Source organism: Peromyscus maniculatus, chromosome 7, assembly GCF_049852395.1.
Source record: "Peromyscus maniculatus bairdii isolate BWxNUB_F1_BW_parent chromosome 7, HU_Pman_BW_mat_3.1, whole genome shotgun sequence".
Classification (NCBI taxonomy): Eukaryota; Metazoa; Chordata; class Mammalia; order Rodentia; family Cricetidae; genus Peromyscus; species Peromyscus maniculatus.
Genome location: NC_134858.1, coordinates 107,428,951 through 107,451,498, shown reverse-complemented (window position 1 = coordinate 107,451,498; position 22,548 = coordinate 107,428,951). Strand labels below are relative to the sequence as shown.

The 22,548-nt window shown below is 40.0% G+C and overlaps 1 protein-coding gene across 46 annotated transcripts in view; it reads right to left on the bottom strand.

Annotated features, from left to right (window-relative positions):
* Positions 1-22,548, bottom strand: part of Map4 (microtubule associated protein 4) — a 143,926-nt gene that overhangs the window by 63,050 nt on the left and 58,328 nt on the right. For 45 of the 46 annotated variants that reach the window (XM_076577094.1, XM_076577086.1, XM_076577088.1 and 42 more), the window contains exon 3: positions 14,042-14,110. In XM_076577094.1, coding sequence (XP_076433209.1) covers positions 14,042-14,110 — 69 coding nt within the window. Of the gene's footprint in view, positions 1-9,856; positions 10,601-14,041; positions 14,111-22,548 lie in introns of those variants that run through there. The other variant, XM_076577135.1, reaches the window with a different exon arrangement.

Below are 22,548 nucleotides of genomic sequence, written 5' to 3'. Positions count from 1 at the left end.
ATGGGCTTGAAGCCCAGTCCTCACACATGCTGAGCACAAGCTCTACCTCTGAGCCATACCCTAAGCCCCTGTCATTCACCACTCTAGAACCCAATAATCAATCCATCACAAAAATGCTTCTTCACTCTGCCAACTGAGTTCTACTAATTTGGAAGTTTTAGTCTCCAAAGAGGAAATAAATCTACCAGCCTACAACTAACAATGCAATTAAATTAGAGGATGGGGCTGACTGCCAATTTGGTCAACTGGGACTCTATGTCACTGAACCAATAATCAGAACCTATGGGTTGAAATGACTGAGCTCAATTATAAAGAAGAAGTTACTATATAAAGAAAGCCAGGAAGACTATCTGGAACCCAAGAGACCCTTTGAAGTACCTCTTCAAACTTCCTTGCCAAAATTGGTGAAAAACTAGAGGAATAAAAAACCAGGCTGGACTAGGGAATGAAAATGAGTCATTTCACTAGGTAAAGAAATTCAACTAGCTCAAGTTCTGCCTAAAGAAAGGGAAATATAAAATTGGTAATTCAGGAAGGTGAGGCATGGTGGTGCATACGTTAATCCCAGCACTTGGAAGGCAGAGGTAAGTGGATCTTTTGAGTTTGAGACCAGCATGACCTACACAGCAAAACTCCAGGCCTACCAGGGTGAGACAAAGTAATTCCTTATTTCAAAAGAAAGACACTGGTCTTGTGATCTACATCAACAATGGCCTTGTGACTAATTACACAAATGAGAGCTACATTACAGGTTTCTTTCTGTTTGTTTTTTGAGACAGAGTCCCATTATGTCATGCTGACTGTCCTGTAACCCTATGTAGACCAGGCTGGAACCACATCCTGACTGCTGGGATTATAGGCATGTGCCATGACACCCAGCTGAAAACTATGATAGTTTTATATATTTCCTCTTTCATATGTATGAATATATGTATGTATATTATTTGCTTTGGGGGAAGTTTTCTGTGTGTCCCAGGCTAGCCTCAAATTTGGTATATAGCTGAGGATGACTCTAATTATTCTACCACTACCTCCACAGCACTAGGAATATATATACCTTTAACAGGTCTGTTTGTTTTGTTTGAGATAGGGTCTCCTGTATTCCAGGCTGATCTTGAACTTGCTATGTAGTCAAGGATAACCTTGAACTCCTGATCCTCCTGCCTCCACCTCCTGAGTGCTGGGATTACAGGCTCAAATTAACATACCTGGTTTATGTTTGTATTCTTTTTTTTTTTTTTTTTTCTCGAGACAGGGTTTCTCTGCGTAGCTTTGCGCCTTTCCTGGAGCTCACTTGGTAGCCCAGGGTGGCCTCGAACTCACAGAGATCCACCTGCCTCTGCCTCCCGAGTGCTGGGATTAAAGGCGTGCGCCACCACCGCCCGGCTATGTTTGTATTCTAACCATTTTCTTCTTCCTATTATTATGAATTACTGAAGATTAATATATGAGCTTAGTATGATGGTTCATGACTGTAAACTTAGCAGCATGTAGGAGGCAGAGGGAAATTTCTGAAAGTCTAAGCTAGCCTGGACTATACAGTAAGCATAGCAGCAGGCCATACAGGGATACATAGCAAACTCTGTCTCAAAAAATAACAAACAAGAAGTTAGGGATGGATTTCAGTTGGTAAAGTGCTTGCTTGCCCACCATGGACAAAGTCCTAGGTTTATCTTCCAACACCAAATAAACCAGATGAGGTGGTGCATACCTGTTACTAACACTCATAGGGTAGAATGGCAAGAAGATCAAGGCCAGCTCAGGTTACATGACAACCTGTATTTAAATATATATACTGGGCAGGAAAGACAGACGGCTCAGCTGGTGAAAGTACTTGCTCTCAAGCTCGATGACCTGAGTTCAATCCTTAGGCTCCACGTGTTACTCCCGCAGGCTGTTCTCTGATCTACGCAAGTATGCCGATGTACAAGCCATCCCATGTGCACAAGAGATATTAAACATGTAGTTAAAATTTTGATAAATATATTGCAATGGAGACACTGACTATAGAGTGAGCATGTCCTCACTTTAGGGAAAAGGTCATAGCTTTTTCATCATGTGAGGGAGGTCAAAAACACTATTGGTTTCGTTATCGCACAGAGTTCAGATGTATGGAGCAAAGAGCATACGAAAGCTAAGTAGCGAAAAAGGTAGTAAACTGCCAGCCAGCCATTTACTGTGCCCCAGGTCCAGGCGTCCTTACTGGAGCCTGTTCAGACTTCCTTTGGCAGTTGTTAAGTACAGAATGCACTAAAAGGGCACCTCTTCTCTATCCCAGTGTGCTTTCTATTTTCTTCCTTCCATAGTGTTCTGCTTTAAAGAACATCGAGTAGCAGTCATGTCAGTAAGTTTCAGTAAGCGCCACCGTAAGCATTTTTATGGGATATATCTGCCAGTATTCTCTAATGGCTTCCAGGTAACTTGGTAGCAAGCATGAAGTAACTCAGCAATGTCAATGAAGCCAAGTAAACGTAAGGAGGACTAGAAATATGGTCAGAGAGATGACAGGGATATCTTGTAGCCCCTTACTGTAGTATATATTGGCTGAAGCTTTTTCTTTGACATAGGTAACCACTGGAGTGTTCGCAGCAAAAAAGGCCTATGTGCAGGGCCACACCAGATATTAAACTTTTAAATTATTATTTTATGTGTATAGGGGTTTTGCCTGCATGATGTCTGTGTACTACGTTAGTGCCTGGTGGCCTCAGAAACCAAAAGAAGGCTTAATAAGATCCCCAAAAACTGGAGTTATGGCTGGTTGTCAACCACGAGAGTGCTGAGGATCAAAACTGGGTCCCCTGGAAGAGCAGCCAGTGTTCTTCTGAGTCATTTCTCCAGGCCCCACATAGCATATTTTTAAAAATATACACTGCAAGAAGTATGTAGAAAAGAGCTAGGAGACTAGTTCAGGAGACCTCGGTGTTAGGTGGTAGCTCCAACTAGGGAAGAGACCAGTGGAGAGGTATACCCAGACATGGTCAGGATCTGTGTGTTTTTCTGAAAAACTAGATATGGGTGGGAGTAAGACAGATGCTTCAGTCCACTTGTTTTTTGTTTTTTTTTTTTTAAAGATTTATTTATTTATTTATTTATTTATTTATTTATTTATTTATTTAGTATACAGCATGTATGACTGCAGGCCAGAAGAGGGCACCAGATCTATGCCCATTACAGATGGTTGTGAGCCACCATGTGGTTGCTGGGAATTGAACTCAGGACCTTTGGAAGAGCAGTCAGTGCTCTTAACCTCTCAGCCATCTCTCCTGCCCTCAGTTCACTTGTTAAAGGCAGCAGAGTTTACATTTAATGAACAAGGAGCAGGTGTTTTGTTTGGGACTTATTCTTTTGCAGGTGGTGAGGAAGGGATAATGAGCACAGTTTAGGTCATCTGAAATGTTAAATGTTGAGTTCTACATCCAAATGGCAACTTCAACTTCTAATCTTCAGAGGAATTATATCTGTCCTTTTGGTGGGTTTTTGTTTTTCAAGACAGGGTTTCTCTGTGTAGTTTTGGTGCCTGTCCTGGATCTAGCTTTGCAGACCAGGTTGACCTTGAACTTACAAGATCCTCCTGGCTCTGCCTCCTGAGTGGTGGGATTAAAGGTGTGCGACACCCTGCCCGGCCAATATCTGTTCTTACAAAAATGTTCCATTTACTGTCTAGCATTTAAACAGTATTTACATATTTATGCATTCTCTCCACAATTTTTTTTCATTTTTCAAAACTAAAATTCTGTATCCAAACACTAACTCCCCAATTCCTTCAAGCTGCCATTTTATTTTCCATTTCTATAAACTTGACTCCTCCAGGAGTCTAATATAAATGTTATCATACAGCATCTGTCTTCTGTGACTGGCCTGTTTTCTTTGAGGTGCTAGAAATTTGAACCTATGGTCTTGAGCATGCAAGCACTCTAACTCTATTCTACATTCCCCAGAAGTTAATTAGCCCCCTTTCAATTATGATGTCTCATCATAAGGTTCATCCATGTTGTAACCATATCAGAAATTCATATGCCACATTTTACTTATCCAACTCCTGTGTTGATGGGACACTTGAGTAGCTTCTATCATTTGGCTAATATAAATAATACGTCTATAAATATGGTTGAACAGGGGCTGGAGAGATGGCTCAGTGGTTAAGAGAACTGACTGGTCCTCCAGAGGACCCAATTCCCAGCACCCATATGGCAGCTCACAATTATCTGTAGTTCCAGTTCCAGGTGATCTCATACCAATGCACATAAAATAAATTATTAAAAAAAATATGGGTGAAAAAAAGTCTGCTCAAGCCTCTACTTTTGGTTTTATTGGTAAAATATCTGTAAGTCAGATAGTCTTTCTTATTGCTATTTTTTTGTTTGTTTGTTTGTTTTTTTTTTTTTTTTTTTTTTTTTTTGTTTTGTTTTTCAAGACAGTTTCTCTGGGTAGTTTTGGTGCCAGCTATTTTGTTTTTGAGATGAGATAAGGTCTCACTATACATAGCCCAGGCTAACTTCTAACTTCAAATCTCTTGCTGCCTCAGATTCCTAAGTGTTTTAAGTATGAGCTCAATAAATCTTTTTTTTTTTTTTTTCTTTTGAAAAGGCAGGGTCTGGGCTGGAGAGATGACTCAGCAGTTAAGAGCACCAACTGCTCTTCCAGAGGTCCTGAGTTCAATTCCCAGCACCCACATGGTGGCTCACAACCATCTGTAATGAGATCTGGCGCCCTCTTCTGTGTACATAATAAATAAATCTTTAAAAAGAAAAGAAAGAAAAGGCAGGGTCTCATGTAGCTAGGCTAGCCATAAACACAGTACTTAGCCAAGACAAAGATGATCTTGGGGGATTGGGGATTTAGCTCAGTGGTAGAGTGCTTGCCTAGCAAGCACAAGACCCTTAGTTTGGTCCTCAGTTCCCCCCCTCCCCCCAAAAAAGACAAAATAATAAAGATGACCTAGCACCTGCTCCCCTCACTATTTTTTAAAAGGGCTGTGTGTGCGTGTGTGCGTTTTAAAGAGATCCACCGCCTCTGCCTCTACTGGGATTAAAGGCATGTGCTACTTTGTCTAACTGACCCACCCACGCCCACTTTTGAAAATCAGTAGCCCAGAGCAGCCTCAAAGTTTCCATGAACTACTGCATCCTAAGTGCTGGGAGCACAGGCACAAAATCATTTTTAACTACCTCTTATATATATGGTATAAAAGTATGACCGTTTTTTGAGAATTATATTTATTTTATGTATATGGGTATTTGGGGGGCATGTATATGAGTACCTGGTGCCCCAGGAGGTCCAAGGAGGACATCAGATGCCCTGGAACTAGAGTTACAGACAGTTCTAAGCCCCCAAGTAGGTGCTGAGAACTGAACTTGGGTCCTTTTATATATGAATATCTGGATTTCCCAACAACATTTGTTGAAAAGGCTGGAATTTCCCTAATGAATTATCTTGTCATCCTTATCCAAAATCATCTCACCATAAGTACAAGGATTTATTTCTTGGCTTTCTATTCTATTTCTATATCTATCAGCACGATGGTTTTGTTTTGTTTCAAACAGGGTCTTAGGTAGCCCAGACTAACCATAAACTCATGGTCCTCTTTCCTCCATCTCCCAAGAGCTACGACTACAGAAACGTACCACTACCATGCCTGGTACCTTAGTATCACACAGCCAGATGCATTTATAGTCGGCATACGAAGTTCTAAAATCAGCAAGTGTGAGACTTTCAACTTTGTTCAAGATTGTTACTCAGAGTTGCTTCTTTAGATTTATGAGGTCAGTTTTCCTGATTGCCCCCCCCTCCCCGCAAAAAAAAAGATTACTCTGAGTTTGAGGGAAAAATCACTTTCTAAAATTGCATAATAATCATAATCTTCTAATATTTCACTGCATTTGGGAGCTCCTTTCAGAACCTAGCCACACTTATCATTTGTATGCATCCTTTTTTTTTTTGTTTTGTTGTTTGTTTGTTTTTTTTGTTTTGTTTTTCGAGACAGGGTTTCTCTGTGTAGCTTTGTGTCTTTCCTGGGACTCACTTGGTAGTCCAGGCTGACCTCGAACTCACAGAGATCCGCCTGCCTCTGCCTCCCGAGTGCTGGGATTAAAGGTGTGCACCACCACTGCCCGGCTGCATCCTTCTTATACAAACTCCAGAACATTGTGATTTGGTGGTGGCGATTGGGGTATTCTGTTTGTGTGGAGGCCAGGACAACCTCAAATATCATCATCAAGAATGCCCTCCAGTCAGTCATGGTGGCACATATCTTTTTGTTGATGTTTGAGACAGAAAGGTTTTTCTGTGTAGCCCTGGCTGTCCTGGAACTCACTCTGTAGACCAGGCTGGCCTCAAACTCAAGAGATCCATCTGTCTCTGCCTCCTGAGTTTTGGGATTAAAGGCATGCACCAACACACTTGGCTAGCTCTTGTCTTCTGGGAGGCAGAGGAGGTGGATGTCTGAGTTCAAGGCCAGCCTGGTCTACATAGTGAGTTCCAGAAAAGTCAAAACTACATAATCTTGTCTCAAAAAAAAGGGGGGGGAGGGGAGGGTGTGGAGAACGCCTTCTATTGCCTTTGAGAAAGAGTCTCTTATTGGCCTGGAGCCCCATCAGTTAGTCCTGTTTACCAGTGAGCTCCACAGGGATATGCCTCCTCAGTGTCCTCACCTGTTGTATGGCAAGTGCCCCCAAAATAAAACATTGCCTTCAGAGAGTAAGAGGATGCTCACAAGCCTCAGAAAGCTAAAAGGTCATACATGCAGGAGGACAAAGATTTTTGAAAGATTTTGGAAGATTTTTGAAAGTCCCTATCAACAGCTACTGGGGGGTAGAAAGAAAGTCTTATTGGGAGCGGACTTCACGTCACGGGCTGGAGGCTTCTGGAGTCAGTTGGAGTGGGCTTTCCAGTGGTGCAGCTACTTTTGTGTTATCCTTGCTCCTTGTAAGTAACCCCTCACCTGTCAGTAATCCCAATGAAATGCTCACCGGCATTGCTGCAGTCATCACTTTTATCTATCATGAACTTCCTTCTTGGGTGAAGACATATATGCGTGTGTTTGTCGCCCCAGGAAGTCTGCCACACAAATCTCTCCACACCCAGCTTTTTACATGGGTACTGAGGACTGAACTCAGCTCCTCAAGCTTGTGAGGCAAGCATGTTCCTGACTTAGCCATCTCCCCAGCCCATGAGCTATTTTTAAAGGGCCCTAAGAACCCTAAAACTGGGTACTCCTCCCTTACAACTTCTCCCTCTTGGGAGCTCTTCCTCACTTTTCCTTAATAAATCTGTATTTTCCTTAAAAAAAAAAAAAAAAAAAAAAAAAAACTTAGAAATTTAGTTAGTCCTGGGAATTAGAAAGTTAATTTTCTAAATTAAAGTTAATTATATATGTGGAATTTCCTGAGAAAAAAACTTATTTGTATTAGAAATCTTGCTATGCACACCAGACTGGCTTGGAACTCTCAATTTTCCTGCCACTGATTCCTAGACTCCTAAAAAGTGTCTTCATTCAGTCAACATACATTTACAAACTTTTCTATTGTACAAATACAACATTCTACACACTATACTTTATTAAAGCCACCATATTAAATATTACTGAACATAACAAATTTTATTAGATAAACCCAGAAGGTATTGCAAGAAAACTGTGGAGATAGATCTTTTTTTAATATGGTACTACAAAGTATTTAACAACTGACATGCCACAGACACTGCCTTTAGTAGATGGTTTACCATTCTGCCAACTCAGCAGGTGCTACTAAACCAACAGTCCCTGAGCTTCCTAATGCTCAGATTCTGGATAACAGAGTTGTTTAAGTGAAAACACCTTAGAGAAGTCCACAAAAGTATAGAATTATTATGAGTGGGATCCAAAGCTTTGTTAGACGGATAACTCAAGCCTCAAATTAAGACCCCAGTCAAAATGCAGTTCATAAAATGTTTATGTACGATGTTTATTAGTGTAATTTAGCACAATGACACAGAAAAATGTCCCAATATACAAACTGTTAAAAGTCTAAAGTCACAAAAAAATACAAATGAAGCTAAAAATTTGTTTAAAAATGAATAAATAAATATACTGTATCTACAATATTGGGTGATACAGGGGTGGAGGAAGAAAATGAGAATCATCATCACATTTAAGTAGAGAGGCCCTATATAGTCTGTGACCATCATGGTAACACAGTACTTTTTCTTTTTTTCAAGGGACAGGCTACTTCCGAAGTAGCTATATATGAACCATTACATTATTGCTTTCAAAATAAAATATCTAAATGCAACAGATGGAGCTAACAAACTACATTAAATTTCATCTGGCTATTAGCAGAAAACAGAACATTTCTATAAACTCATAAGGAAAAAACATTAAAAAAAATTTTAAAACAAAATAAGCATAAAATGGAATAAAACAATGTCAATTATGAAGTATGAGTGTATGTGACATTTGCTGCCTGGCATTATGAACCTACCTGTCACTTAGAAAAGCTACGGAAAGCAACAAATGTACCGAACATGACTTTTAAAAAGCAAATGCTACTATTTTTTTATTTTAAAGTTCCCTGGCCAACTCCCCTACCCCACAATAAAAAGGAGGGGAAAAAGCAACATACATACATACATATACACACACACAGATATTTTTTTTTATTATTATTTGATGGCATGCTTTCCCACAAGAGTTTCACACTGCTGTCAACAGCTTGGAAGACATGCTGTACCTATCGCAGCCCTCTGGCTAGACCTATCAGAGAAGCACTTAGCACAGATACCAGCCTTGTGATCACATCCCTGCTTCAGTTGCAGAAGTCACTGCAAGGATTTTCTTATATCTTCAAGTTATTCTGACTTTACCATCCAAACGTACATGGGGAGGGGGGGCTTGCTTTCACAAAGCTCAGGGTAGCCTTGATCTCAGGCTGGCCTCCTACTTCTATAAATCCTGGCTCTTCTTACTGGAGTCTGAAATCTCAGATGTGAGCCACTACAAGCAGATTTCAAAGGTAGTTTTTTGTCAGAAGATAAAATACAAAGCACATTTCACATTCCAGTTCTTATATCAGAATTCCTCTAAGATCTCAAACATGGCCTGGGATTTATGTTCTACTCCCTAAAACCCCAAAGCTTAATCAAAGGTTCCACGGTGCTTATCCTAAATGGTTCTAGGTTTTATGTTGTTTTGTTTCATTTTCTTATTTCTTTGGGAAATGAAGAAAAAAGTACCAATAAGACGGAATGAGAATAAAGGATTTTACACACAGGACTTCACATAGGATGCACCAATTCTACTGGAATGTGGCAGAAAAAAAGCATTTCAGAGCTCAAGCAGATCCTAATCCTGAAAACAAACAGACCTTAATCCTGAGTGGGTTTTTGAAACAATTAGACAACAATTTCACTAGACGCCAGGCACAGTGACACCTGCATGAAGTCCCAGCTGGGAAAGTCAATGCTTGAGTCCAGCAGTTCAAGGCCAGCCTGAGTGACACAGTAGGAAGGTGGGCAGCAGCTGTGTGAGCTCTGGCAGGCATTCAGGCCCTTAGTGTAGCTGCTTTAGGAGCTTGCTAAGCGGGCAGTGCTTCTCAAGTGTTCTTCGGTAGCTACTCTGGAGTTCAGGGGAAACTGCTTTTTATCCTACATTACCCTCTGTCCTACTGCAGGAGTCCAAACATTAAAGCTGTGCTCCAGTTTCGTTAACTTCCTAATTCTTACTCTATGATTTTGTTCAAAAAGTAACTTTGAATATTTTTTTAAAAAAATGACAATAATGTCAAATTTTCAGAAGAATCTAGGTCTAAAAAAATAGATAATATAGTTTATGATAAAAACAATTTGGATCCACCTTGCAAATAACAAAGACCATTAAAAAAAAAAAAAAAGGTGTCACTGTGTAGCCCTAGCTGGCTGGGATCAGATCAGCTAGGCTCTGCATGCTGGGATTAAAGGTACTCACCACAACATCCAGCACAAATAACAATTTCATTCTGAGAAATCATTTTTTAACTGGAAAACATTACTTCAGATTTTAGTAAGGTGGAAAGAAACACTGGTGGCCTAGAAGCCTAACCTTCACCAAAAGCAAGCTCACAGAGGGAAGCAGGAGAGGCAGGAAAGGGAAATTCACTGCAGCTTGGTGGCCTCAAGCCCTTTATGAAAGCACAGGTTCTCAACTGGTTTTTACAGTATGCTGATTCCCCCATTGATATGCAAAAAAAAAAAAGAAAAAAAAAACAAATGGAAAAGGCCAACTGAAAAATGTTTAAAGAAAAATGTAAAACTGAATTAAATGATAAAATGAATCTAAAAGAGATCAAGGAAAAGAAATGACATTTGATGACTTTTATAAATTCTAAAATCAAAAGAATTCATTCTGCACATTGTGCTCACAAAGGAAAGGAGGTTCCATCAAGCCCTGCAGAACACAAGAAGCAGGTGGCTTGTTCAGGCATCAGCAGAAAGAGGCCCCGAAGAACTACCCTCAGTTTCTTCTACATGGTGTCCAGGAAGGAAAAGCAAAGCTGCAAAATGCTGAAGGTTTTACAAGTGTAACGGTGCTTAGGAAAGATCACTGGTCTGGTGTTGCGGCAGCCCCAGTGTTGAGAGACACGTTAGGCTTCTAGGAGGAGAAAAATAGAAAGGGAGGAAGAAACAGGAAGGGGAAGGAAAGGGCGGAAAAGCACAGGTCATTAGTAAACAGCAAGTTCAATACAGCAAGACGCTCATAAAATCCACTATGCTATTAGTGGAGCTGCTCCTCTCTCAGCTCTACAGACAACATTCTGTGGAAATCTGAGAGGGGAGTTTTCAAAAAGGCACTAAGCCAAATGCTCTAGTTAGTGATCGTCAAATCAGAAGCAAGTCACAACATGCTCCCCAAAACATGCACTCTTCGCCCACTCTATTTCTTCCCTCCTCTGATGAAATCTGTATACTCAATAAAACACCTATTTTTAAAAGCAATGAAAGAGTTCATCGTCAGAACCCAAACAATCTGGATGTGAACACATTTTTACCTAAGGAAGGAAAGGAGTTCAAAAGCAGAAAGACTGGCTCTTATAGTACCAATGGGCAATTCACTAAGAGCTGGGTTTCCTCTTTTGTCATCGGGAAACTCGGGAAAAAATGTTTCAAGACTATGTATTGGGCACACACAGACCTCCTCCAGCCACTGCACTATTAAGATTTTTTTAAAACACTAAGTCTCAGGGCGGGAAAGATGGCTCTTTCAGAGAACCTGAGTTTGATTCCCGGCACCCACATTGATGATTTACAACTATTTTTAATGCAGCTCCAGGAGACCCCATGCTGTCTCTCCACTCCCTACCCCCTACATAAATAGAAATAAAATAAACCTTAAAAAAACAGAACCCATTAAGTCTTTTCTGGTCAGGCTTGACATCCTGTTGGAGAAGTCTAACCTAGATTTGATAGCTGTGCCTTCCTGTGTAAAAAACAATACCCACTTGCTCCAAACAGCCATTCATATAGATATCCTCCCTCCATCCCTTCTTGCCTCCAGCACTAACTCCAGGTTAAAAATACTGGATTTACTATTTTGCTTTTTGTTTTGTTAAGAGTTGCTTTTGTTTTTAACTATGTGTACAAGTGTGAGCATGTCGTGTGTGGTATGTGCATGTGAGTGCAGCTGTACCCTAAGGACAGAAGGAGATTCCCCAGAAGCTGAGGTGATAGTTGTTACTCACCCAACATGGCCCTGCTGGTAATTAACTTGAGGCCCTCAGCAAAACAGCTCTTAATCACTGAGCCCTCTCTCTAGCCCTGGTTTGTTTATGTGAGAAAGGGACTTGTTACAAAGTCCAAACTGGCCTCAAACTGCCTGCTAAGTGCTGGAATTACAGGAGTGAGCCAACACATCCTGGCTAAAAGCACGTTTAGTGCGTGTGGGCGTGCGGCCCGCAGAGGAGGGGGGGGCACCTTTAATACCAGCACTTGGGAGGCAGAGCCAGGCAGATCTCTGTGAATTCAAGGCCACCCAGGACAGGCACCAAAACTACACAGAGAAACTGTCTCGAAAAACTAAAAAATAGTAATAATAAAAATAATAAATGCTCATGTTTAAGCCACTTTTCCTTTAACCACAGAAAACCTTACAAATCATATCTTTCCTTTCAAAGCAAGAGCAGAAATAATTAATACATATGAGTACAACAGTCAAAGTTAAAAAAGAAAAAGAAAAAAAAAAGTCAATTCTTTTGAACATGACACTTATGCTTGTTCCTGGTTTTCAAAGTACAGTATATATGAGTCACCAATAAGAAAGCTAATTTTATGAAGTAAAACTTACATTCACAAAAAACAGAACCTAGACTTCAACTTCTTTGAGGTATAAAGATATGTACATTTTCCTTTTTTAGGGGGAGACACTAGAAGTGGAACATAGGGTCTCATACGTGTTTGGCAAGTAACTATCACTCAACTATATTGTTGGGTACTTTATTTTGAAATGAAGTCATAATAAATTACCCAGAGTGGCCAGGAACTCACTCTATAGAGTTGTGCTCTTCCTGCCTCTGCCTCTCAAGTTGCTAGGATTATAGGCCTGAGCCACTAAAGTTCATCTTACAGCATTTCTTAAGGTTAGTAAATAAAAAGTCAGGCTGGAGAAATGGGTTAGCAATTAAAAGCACTTTCTGCTCTTGCTGAGGACCTAAATTCAGTTCCCAGCACACACATGATGGCTTACAATTATCTGTAACTCCAGTTCCAGGGTATCTAATACATTCTTCTGGCCTTCTTAGGCTCCTGCACACATATGGTATACATAAACTCATGCAAGCACACACATACACAAATTAAATTAAGGGGTTGGGGATTTAGCTCAGTGGTAGAGCGCTTGCCTAGCAAGCACAAGGCCCTGGGTTTAGTCCTCAGTTTTGAATTAAAAATAAATAAATAAAATAAATTAAAAATAAATAAAGCATATATTTTAAAGAAACTGTATTGCTAACAACAGGCTTTTGGAAACCTTTAGAACTGAACAATTCTATGGTAAAGGGAAGGCTTTCATGGCTTAATTATATAAAAATTGAAACAAAAAAGTACATCTTGTGCTTGTCTCCAATGTACTGATGTGAATCAAAATGTTGCACCCCAGAGTTAAGAGAGTTTTCTGATGCAAGAACAATGTACTCTGAGCACTAAAGGCCAAACTCATTTGGATCAACTGTGTCAGCCTGATCATAACTGCAAATTAAGTGTAGTTACTTACAAAAATATAGTGACTCTCACACAGGCTACCTAAGAGACATTTTATAAAATATAACACATCCTATGTGGGCATATTCCTGCTATGGTGCTGGCATTTTTAAATGCTCATTATAAACACACCAGGAGGGGAGGAGAGAGGGCTCATGCTGGTTATGAGGTGAAACCCTAAGGGAGCTCTGTGCTGAAAGAGTACTAGTACTGGGCTACAAGTTAAAGGTAGAAACAAACCCCAAAAGCAACAGTTAAGGTTAAAGATAGAAAAATTGAAGACAAAACACAAAACAAAGCACTTTAATTTATTGTTATGGGTTTCTTTCTTTCTTTTTTTGTTTCATTTTGTTTTTGAGACAGGTTTCTCTGTGTGACAGCGCTGGCTATCCTGAAACTCACTTTGTAGACCAGGCTGGCTTCAAACTCACAGAGATCAGTCTTCTGAGTGCTGGGATTAAAGGTGTGCGCACCACCACCTGGCTGAAGGTTTCTTAATACTGATTTTAACAGGAAACTAAGTGCAAAGCACATTCAGTTAGAGACCTGGCTCATCAGGACTTCAGGGAGCAGAGAAAGGTTTCTCATATAGCAAGGTGATGGCTTTTTTGCATCTTTAAAAGTTCAAGATTGATTCAATTCTTATGTGGTTCATTCACTTCCAGTAAACATTCAAGGACTATGAAAGCAAATTCTGCTCTTTCTCTTGTTGAAAGATGCTCCAGGTTAAAATACCTCCAACAGGAACAGCAAGGTTCTTAGAAATAACTCATATACTTCCATAAAAATACTCCAAGGAGCTTGCCAAAATGTTTATTATGGAATCCCAGAGACCACTTACCTGTAGTGTTATTCCCTTCCATTCCATGATCACCGTTGGCTAGAAGCATTGGTTTAGAAGATGAAATACCTGCAATAATTATGAAGAATAATTACGCATTGTAAAACAAAGTAGAAATAAAAAAGGAACTACCGACTATGTAATTTTTTGTTACTCTTTGTAGTATCAGCAGCACAAAGCACATCAAAACTATCCAAAATTGTCAATCTTCAGTAAAAGAAAACACACTAATTCCTGTCCCACTCACACCTTCAGTACTATCACCAAAGAAAAGGCCTTTCTTTTTTTCTTTTTCAGATTTATTTATTTTATGTACATGATGAGAGTTTTGCCTGAGGAGGGGGCTGGTGCTGAGGGAGATGGAACCCTTGGGACTGGAGTTATGGGTGGTCGTAAAGCCACCTTGTGTGGGTGCTACCTCTAGAGCAACAATAGCTCTGAACCACAGAGCCATCTATTCACCTTGAAAGGGACCTTTTGTTTGTTTGTTTGTTTATTGGTTTTCCTTTTCATTTTTTTAAATTTATTTATTTTAAACAGTAAAATATTTTCTCTGTAGAAAATAGTACAAATGAAAACATTTCCCAATAAGCCCTTTTAAGCCAAATGAAAGCTGAATTATACATATAAATATCGATTAGATTCTGGGATACAGAAGAGATCTATCTTCATCTGTTCAGAGAGCTATGTTTTACTTAAGTTGTGTAAGTGAGATTCCTATTCTTCTTCCCCTTCACTGTTTGATTTACGGCAGACATTTTTCTATAGGCTAATCCATAACCTAAAAAGATTTTAGCCTCCCCTCCTGAAAGTACTGCCAGCATTTTCTTTCATCAGCTTGATTATTTATTGGTTTTTCAAGACAGAGTTTCTCTGTGTAGCTTTGGAGCCTGTCTTGGAACTTGCTCTGTAGACCAGGCTGGCCTTGAACTCACAGAGAGAGATCCACCTGTCTCTTCCTCCCAAGTGCTGGGATCAGAGGTGTGCACCACCACCTCCCGGCAAGAAAGGTCTTTCTAAAAAGCAAGTCTAAGGGTCTGTCCATTATATATCCTCCACCACCACCTCGGCACCACCACCAACTGCCAGGCAGGTTTTCTTTGTGTTGATCTGGCTGTCCTGGAAATAATTCTGTAGACCAGCTGGCCTTGAACTGAGAAATCTGCCTGCCTTCTGCCTTTAAGTGTTCGGACTAAGGTATCTGCCACCACCGCCAGGCATAAGTATTTTTACTCTAAAAATTGCCAAAGATTGCTAACAGATTCAATTTAAAAAAATCCACAAAGCACCTCAGTTTAAGTAAGCATGTTTCACTTGAAATGATCCAGGGGCTTAGGACACTCCTCCAATAGGAGCTCCAGGACACCATCATTGCTCCTGGGCAAAAAGACTACATGGAGACTACTAGGAATCCTCTGTTGTGTTTTGTATGGAGGCAGGGTTTCACAGCCCAGTTTAGCCTCAAGCTTGTTTGTATACACACAGGAAGTCTTTGGGTACTATATAAAACTGGGTGAGCATGGTGGTACACTCAGGATATGGGGCAGGAGAAACATTAAGTTCATGATCTTCCTCAACTATAAAGTAACTTTGAGGCCAGCCTGGCCTACATGAGACCCTGCCTCTGAAAATAAATAAATAAAATAAAAAGTAGGGTCAAGGTTTTGTGTTTTTGTAAATGGATACCTAATTGTTCAGCATTATTTGTTGAAAAGACTATCTTTGCCATATTGAATTACTGGTGCAAATGTGCAGCTTTGTGGAAAATCAATTGTGTTACTTTGTTTCTGGGCTTTCAATTCTGGAAGTGTTGTTTCTGTTTAGTTTCAGGATGTGTGTGTGTGTGTGTGTGTGTGTGTGTGTGTGTGTGTGTGTGAGCATGTGTGCACATGTGCATCAAACACAGAGCTTTACACTTCAGTGCTTTGCTTTTAGCAGCTAGGAAGGCATTTTACTGATGAACTATACCTCCAACCCTAGGCTTTTCCTCCAATTCTCATCTTTTCCATGGATTTTTAAGTGTAGGTATTCTGACACCATATAAGTTTGGCAACATTGATTTTTCTCTTTGAGCAGGGTCATGCTTAATTCCCAGGCTGGCCTTGAACTCATTTTGTAGCCTAGACATAAAACAGACAGACAAACAGACAAGTATGGCAGCATCTCAGTGCTGGGAAGGTAGAAACAAGAGGATCCCTGGAATTTGCTGAACCACCCACCAGTCTAGCCAAATCAGCAGGCTCCAGGTTCATTGAGAGACCTTCCAGGAAAGGAAGAGAAAGGAAAGGGAAGGGGAAATGAAAAGGGGGGAAAAAGGAAAGGAAAGGAAAAGGGGAAAGAAAAGGAAAGGGAGTTGAAAGGAAGGCACTGAAAATATTCCTCTGGCTTCCACATGAATGTGAGCAGGCATGTGTGCAGTGTACAAAGACACAATCTTGATGAGATCTTATTTACAATAGCGACAAACAGAAAAACCAACTGGGAATGTTCATTTTCTGAAAGGCTCTGATTAGAATTAGCATTTCCACAATCTGCGTAGTTTGCCTGCTGACCAGTTTCCAGGAATCATCCAAGAGCCTCCTGAAAAGTCTTCCCCACATGTTACCTCCTGGGTGTAGTTCCCCCAGGAGAGGAGGATCCATGCCTGCTTAGATCATCCCCTTTCAGGGGTTCTTTCCCTCTCTGAGAGTGTTTATGGGAGGGCTCGGACAAGATAGGCAGTCAAAAGAATTCTAACAGGGAGACATTTTTGAACCTCTGAAACATTTTATTTCAAGAAAATGGCACAGATATCCAGTTTGGAAACTAGTCAATCAATAGTATTGGAGGCCACTGAGCATGGACCCTCCCTAATTACCAGCTTTGGACACCCCACCCATATCCCTGGTAACACACTCATCTTAAAGGGAAACTGCAGCTGGGGTGTAAAATACATAAATTTATTTAATTAAAAAAAAAAAAAAAGAAATGGAAACTTGCTGGGCAGTGGTGGCACATTCCTTTAATCCCAGCACTCAGAGACAGAGGAAGGTAGATCTGAGTGAGTTTCCAAGCCAGCCTTATCCAGGACAACCAGGGCTACACAGAAAAACCCTGGCAGTGGGGAGAGGGAGGAAGGATCCTCAGAGGTATTTTTCACAGATACTTTTCAAAGACAAAAGGAAATCTAGACACTACACTACAATAACAAATGCAGGTTTTTTCTTTGGAAGCTAACAAACACAGTCTAGCCCCTTGATATCATGAGCAGATACTATCAAGAGCAGAAATCCTTGATAGTAATGTAATGTTGAACTGAAAAGACCGATCTGTTATCTCAAAGGAAGAAGAAAAAGCAAGGTATATCAGAGTACTAATTAGAAAAAAGAGAGATAAAAGGGTGAAAGAACAAGTTTCCATTAAATCCGCATAAATAACATGTATCCTGCTCACTCTTCACATAATGTACTGTCCTGATCCAGACATGCCAGCTATGTTCCACCCCACTCTTGGCATCAAGTCCCTGTCCTCAAACAATCAGCACTTAAGATTCATCATCCCTAGTTTAAGAAAGAGTACATATTTTTAAAAAATCTGTCCTGTTTTAAAATGTAAATCATAAGAAAATGGAAATTTTACAAAGATTGGTATTTTTTTTTTTTTGGCCATGGAAGTGGTAAAACTATAAACAGCTAGTGTGACTAAAGGATAGAAAAACAGAAAATCTCATTTAAATTATTAAAACAAACCTATATAGTCAGGCAATTATCAATTGAGAAATACTAACTCAATCTATTATCAGTATTTAATTCATGAAAAAAAATAAAGACATATAAAATGAATATAAACAGAATGCTGTAGCATTATTTAAAAATAGCCAAATATCCATGAAAAAATTCAACATAGAGTAAAATTCCAGAGAAGCCAGGACATATGGGTGGAGGTAGAGGAGCGTGGGAAGAAGGCTAATATGGCAAAATAAGTATTTTATGTAAGGATATATTCTTATCCTCATCCCATTTCTTCCTCTCTTTCCCCTTCTCAAATAATCACAAAATAGTATGAAACAAACACTACTAGCAAATGTTAAGGGAAAAGATAGGACACAGGGAGTAGACACAGAAAAATTCTCACAAAATCCTGTCTCAGAGAAGCACATTACAGAATTTAAGAGAGGATAAACAAGGAAAGCGAAGAAGCATGTTAACTTCAACATACTAGCAGGGGCTGAAGAGATGGCTCAGAGGTTAAGACCACTGACTGCTCTTCCAGAGGTACTGAGTTCAATTCCCATCAACCACATGGTGGCTCACAACCACCTAATGAGATCTGGTGCTCTCTTCTGGTGTACAGGCATACATGCAGATAGAACACTATATATATAATAAATAAGTAAATAAATCTTTAAAAAAAAATCTACTGCTATCTATTAAAAAAAAAATACTAGCAGAAGTATTTAAAAGCATCAGAGGGCTGGAGAAATGCTTCAGTGATCTACTGGTCTCCAGAGATGCCAGGCACGTACCTGGTACCCAGACATGTACCTGGTACCCAGACATACACAGGCAACACTCATACACATAATAAAATTACATAAATCTTCAGTGCTGAATGTGGTGGTACATACTTAATGCCATCTCTATACTTGAGTAGTTAAAGAAGCCTGAGAATTCAAGACCAGCTTCATCTAAACTAAAGATACAATCTATAAAGAAGAAAGTAATAAAGAATTTAAGAAAGGTAGCCTGGAGGCTGGAGAGATGGCTCAACACTTAAGAAAGCATATTTTTCTTCCAGGTTCAGTTCCCAGCACCTACACAGGGGGCTCACAACTGCCTGTAACTCCATTTTCAAGGAATCCAATGTCCTTCTCACCTCTGGGGGCACCCACATTCATGTATACATATCCACACAAAGAAATAACCATACACATAACTAAAAATAAAATTTAAAAGGATAGCCTCTAGTGATCTAGAAACTATGAAAATATGCATAAAGATAAAAATAAATGGAAATACATAAAGAAACTACAGGCTAAATGTGGAATAGATGAACAGCAAAATTGCCAAGTTTGTCCCTTACTTCTCCACATTCACCAATTTTCATTCCCACTATAGTCAGCCTCCTGTCACCTCCCACATGGAAGTATACGCTGGACACTATGACAGGAAATGAAGCTATCTCACCGGTGACAAAGATATCTGGAGGGGTGGAGAGCTCTGAACCCCCTCAGAGCATTAGACACTGACACACTGTGGTAGCGCTGTCACATACTGCCAAAGGCAGGCACAGGAACAGTTATCCATCACAGCATATCTCAAACAAAACTTCCAATAAATAACTAAGGAAAAGGTGCATTCAAAGAGAACCAGCACCACCCAGGCAAATCATGCTAACACAGCTAGCCAAGCACTCTGAGCTATACTCCCAGCCAAAATAGTAGATTCTATAAAAGACATACTTCCCTCAGAGACAATAAAAATAACCATGCAACTAGGAAACCAAAGTATGGCCTATACAAAGTAAAATATGTAATGACTACTAAAACAAAATCCTTTTAGATGGTTTCCAACTGTCTACACCAAGATTGAAAGAGTTAAAAATGGGATGTCAACTTTAGAAAATGAGAGTAATTTTTGAAAACATAGTTTCCTTAACATATAATCTAAAATTAATATAATCTAAAATATAGTTTCCTTAACATATAATCTAAACTATTGAGAACATGTCACAATAAATCTTGCTACCACATTCTTGGTCAAGATTAAAACTTCTACAAAAACTGAGAACTGGGGCCAGTTGGGTAGCTGAGGTTAAACGTGCTTACTGTGTGAGCCTGACAACCTGCATCCAACTCTGTCTGCAGTGCTCAGGGTCTCTCTGCTGCTACTACCTGTAGCACCTGAGACTTTTCCTACCTTTTAAATCTTTAACTGGCAGAGAAAATGAACCCAATCAAGACCCCTAGACTATCATTTTGAGGGTTCATCCTGGATTTCTTCTGAAGAAGATATCATTTTAGGATTTCTTTTGAGGGCCACTGACTCAATAAAGATGTGACAAAATTCCCCAAGATTCCTTCAAGTTCCCCACTGGCTTACCTCCTGGACAGCTGGAGCAAGTCAAACCCTCAGGGGTTTAGAATCTACTTTTCAACCAGTGCATGTCCTAAAAATCCTTTAGAAAATAATGAAAATTGACCCCCAAAATGAACTCTTAATTATGATACTCATCTTTCAATTAGAGTAATTTTGTAAGCAAGGGGAAAAGTCCCCTAAAATACCCTATGCTTGGCTTTTCTTTTACCTACGGGATCATCCAGATCTTGCTAAACATTACAGGATGGACCCACAGATTCTACTTGAAGTAGGCTTTATGTGTCTGCTAAAGTTTATTTTAATAAAGTACTTAACTTCTGATCAAGCTTCACCTAAATATTACAGATTAATTAAAATAATAAACTGGTGCAACTGACCTCTGGGTGTTCAATAAACATATTTGGAGGCCTACACACTGATGTGGTCAGAATAATAGGGAAAATATTTTCCCTCTTGTCCTCCAAAGTCAATTAAGTCTCAGCATTTCTAAATGTCCTGTATCTGTGGAAAGTCACCTTTTCAGTTGTTCAGGGAAACCATAGAGATGACACTTAGTGGACTGTCTGCAAAGAAGAGGGCCAACTTCCAAATATAAAACAATGGTCAAACAAGGCCTTTGATTTATGCTCATAAAGATGGAATGATTGGCAAAAGAGTGTAGGAGTCATAGGCTACCCCAAGCCCAAGTAACTCCTGAGATCAGCTCTTCAACTGGCCTTAACAACAAATGAGAGTTATTAATCTTGGCCACCTGCACGGTCTTAATAAACAACCAAAGGATATGTGTGTTGAACAGTCCTCAGATGTACTTAACCATATGAAACACTATTTGCACAACTATTTCGCACTAATGATTCTCTTCCTGATAACACTATCTGTTTCTAGAAGAGCACTTCTTAGAGCTATAATATGATGTCCTGTGATCTAACCAATCATGTTTTCTGATTAAAGGTACCTGCCAGATACCTTGTTGTCAAACTTACTGATGCTGATGTCAAGTTGTGACTTCAACAAATAAAACCTGGATTTCAGGTTTGGCCCATATTATCCACCATCACTGGAGGTTACAGCGGGCAGAGGCAACTCTTGCTGGTAGTTACTGCCAATAAGAATTCTATAGGATTCTGTCTGATAAAATGTTTCTGGTACATAGTCCAGTCAGCTACAAAATTATGCCTCACCTTGTTAAACAAAACTTATACTTATCATAATGTCAGAGAACTTTTCTCATTAACTTTGTCTCTTAATGTTCCTCACAAGGTTACAAAAGAAGAAAACTCAATGGCTGACTTCTAAACATAAATTAACTTATGAAAGGTTCCTGGAACTCTTGAACCAGATAGATTTTGACCTTCTCCACAGTGTACATCTTGCAGTAGACAATGGCAGCAGAGAAATCAATCTTGGTGATACCTATGACAAAGCCTACAAGAATTCTTTGGAAAGTCTCCTCAAGCATGAAACCACCCAAAACCTTTAGTTTTCCTCGGGTACTTGTCAGATTGCCCTCAAAGGTAACTAATTCTGTATTCTTATCAATACACGTTACATATATTAAAAAAAAAAAAAAAAGAATCCTTTGAACCATTTTCTTGAATGTTTTTCAAGATATGAGCAAATTGCCTCAATTATTTTTCTAACTATAATGAGCAAAATTATTAATAAGCCTCAATTTTTTTCTAACTATAATATATAATATGAGCAAAACTGCCTCAACTGTTTTTCTAACTATACTCCCAGTAGGAATTACAAGACTAACAGTCACTTTTTTCTTTTAAGTTTTTCAAGACAGCGTTTCTCTGTGTGGCCCCGGCTGTCCTGGAACCTGCTCTGTAGACAGACTGGCCTTGCACTCCGAGATCTGCCCTTGAAATCTGAGCTGCCCCTTTAAATCCCACCCCTTGGTGCTGCCCTGAGTGCTCTTCTGCTTTTCCTCCCTGTTTCACTCTTGCTCTCCCCCCACTCCCCTCTCTTTCCCCTCTCTGCCATGAAGTAGGCACACCTCTCTTTCTCTCTCTCCTTTCTGTCTTTTCTGTCTCTTTATCTGCTATTATAATAAACCATTTCTGAGCAGATGCAGCGCCTGTGTGAGAATGAATGACTTTCCACTAGCCACTTACCACCCCCACCCCCCACCCCTGGCATCTGCCCAGCATGTTTCCCTGCATGCTTGGGATTACACACACACACACACACACACACACACACACACACACACACCACCAACAACAACACCACGTGGGTGCCCCCCCACCCACCCACCCCCCCCCTGCCTTCCAGGTTCCTATAGGACTGCGTCCCCACCACTAGGCCACTCTCACTTCTATACATCACACACGCTGCCGCGCTCATGACAAGCTCCAAAAACACACACCATCACCAGATGGCTGTCTTAAACTCTGGACCATCACTGTTGGTTCAATTTTATCA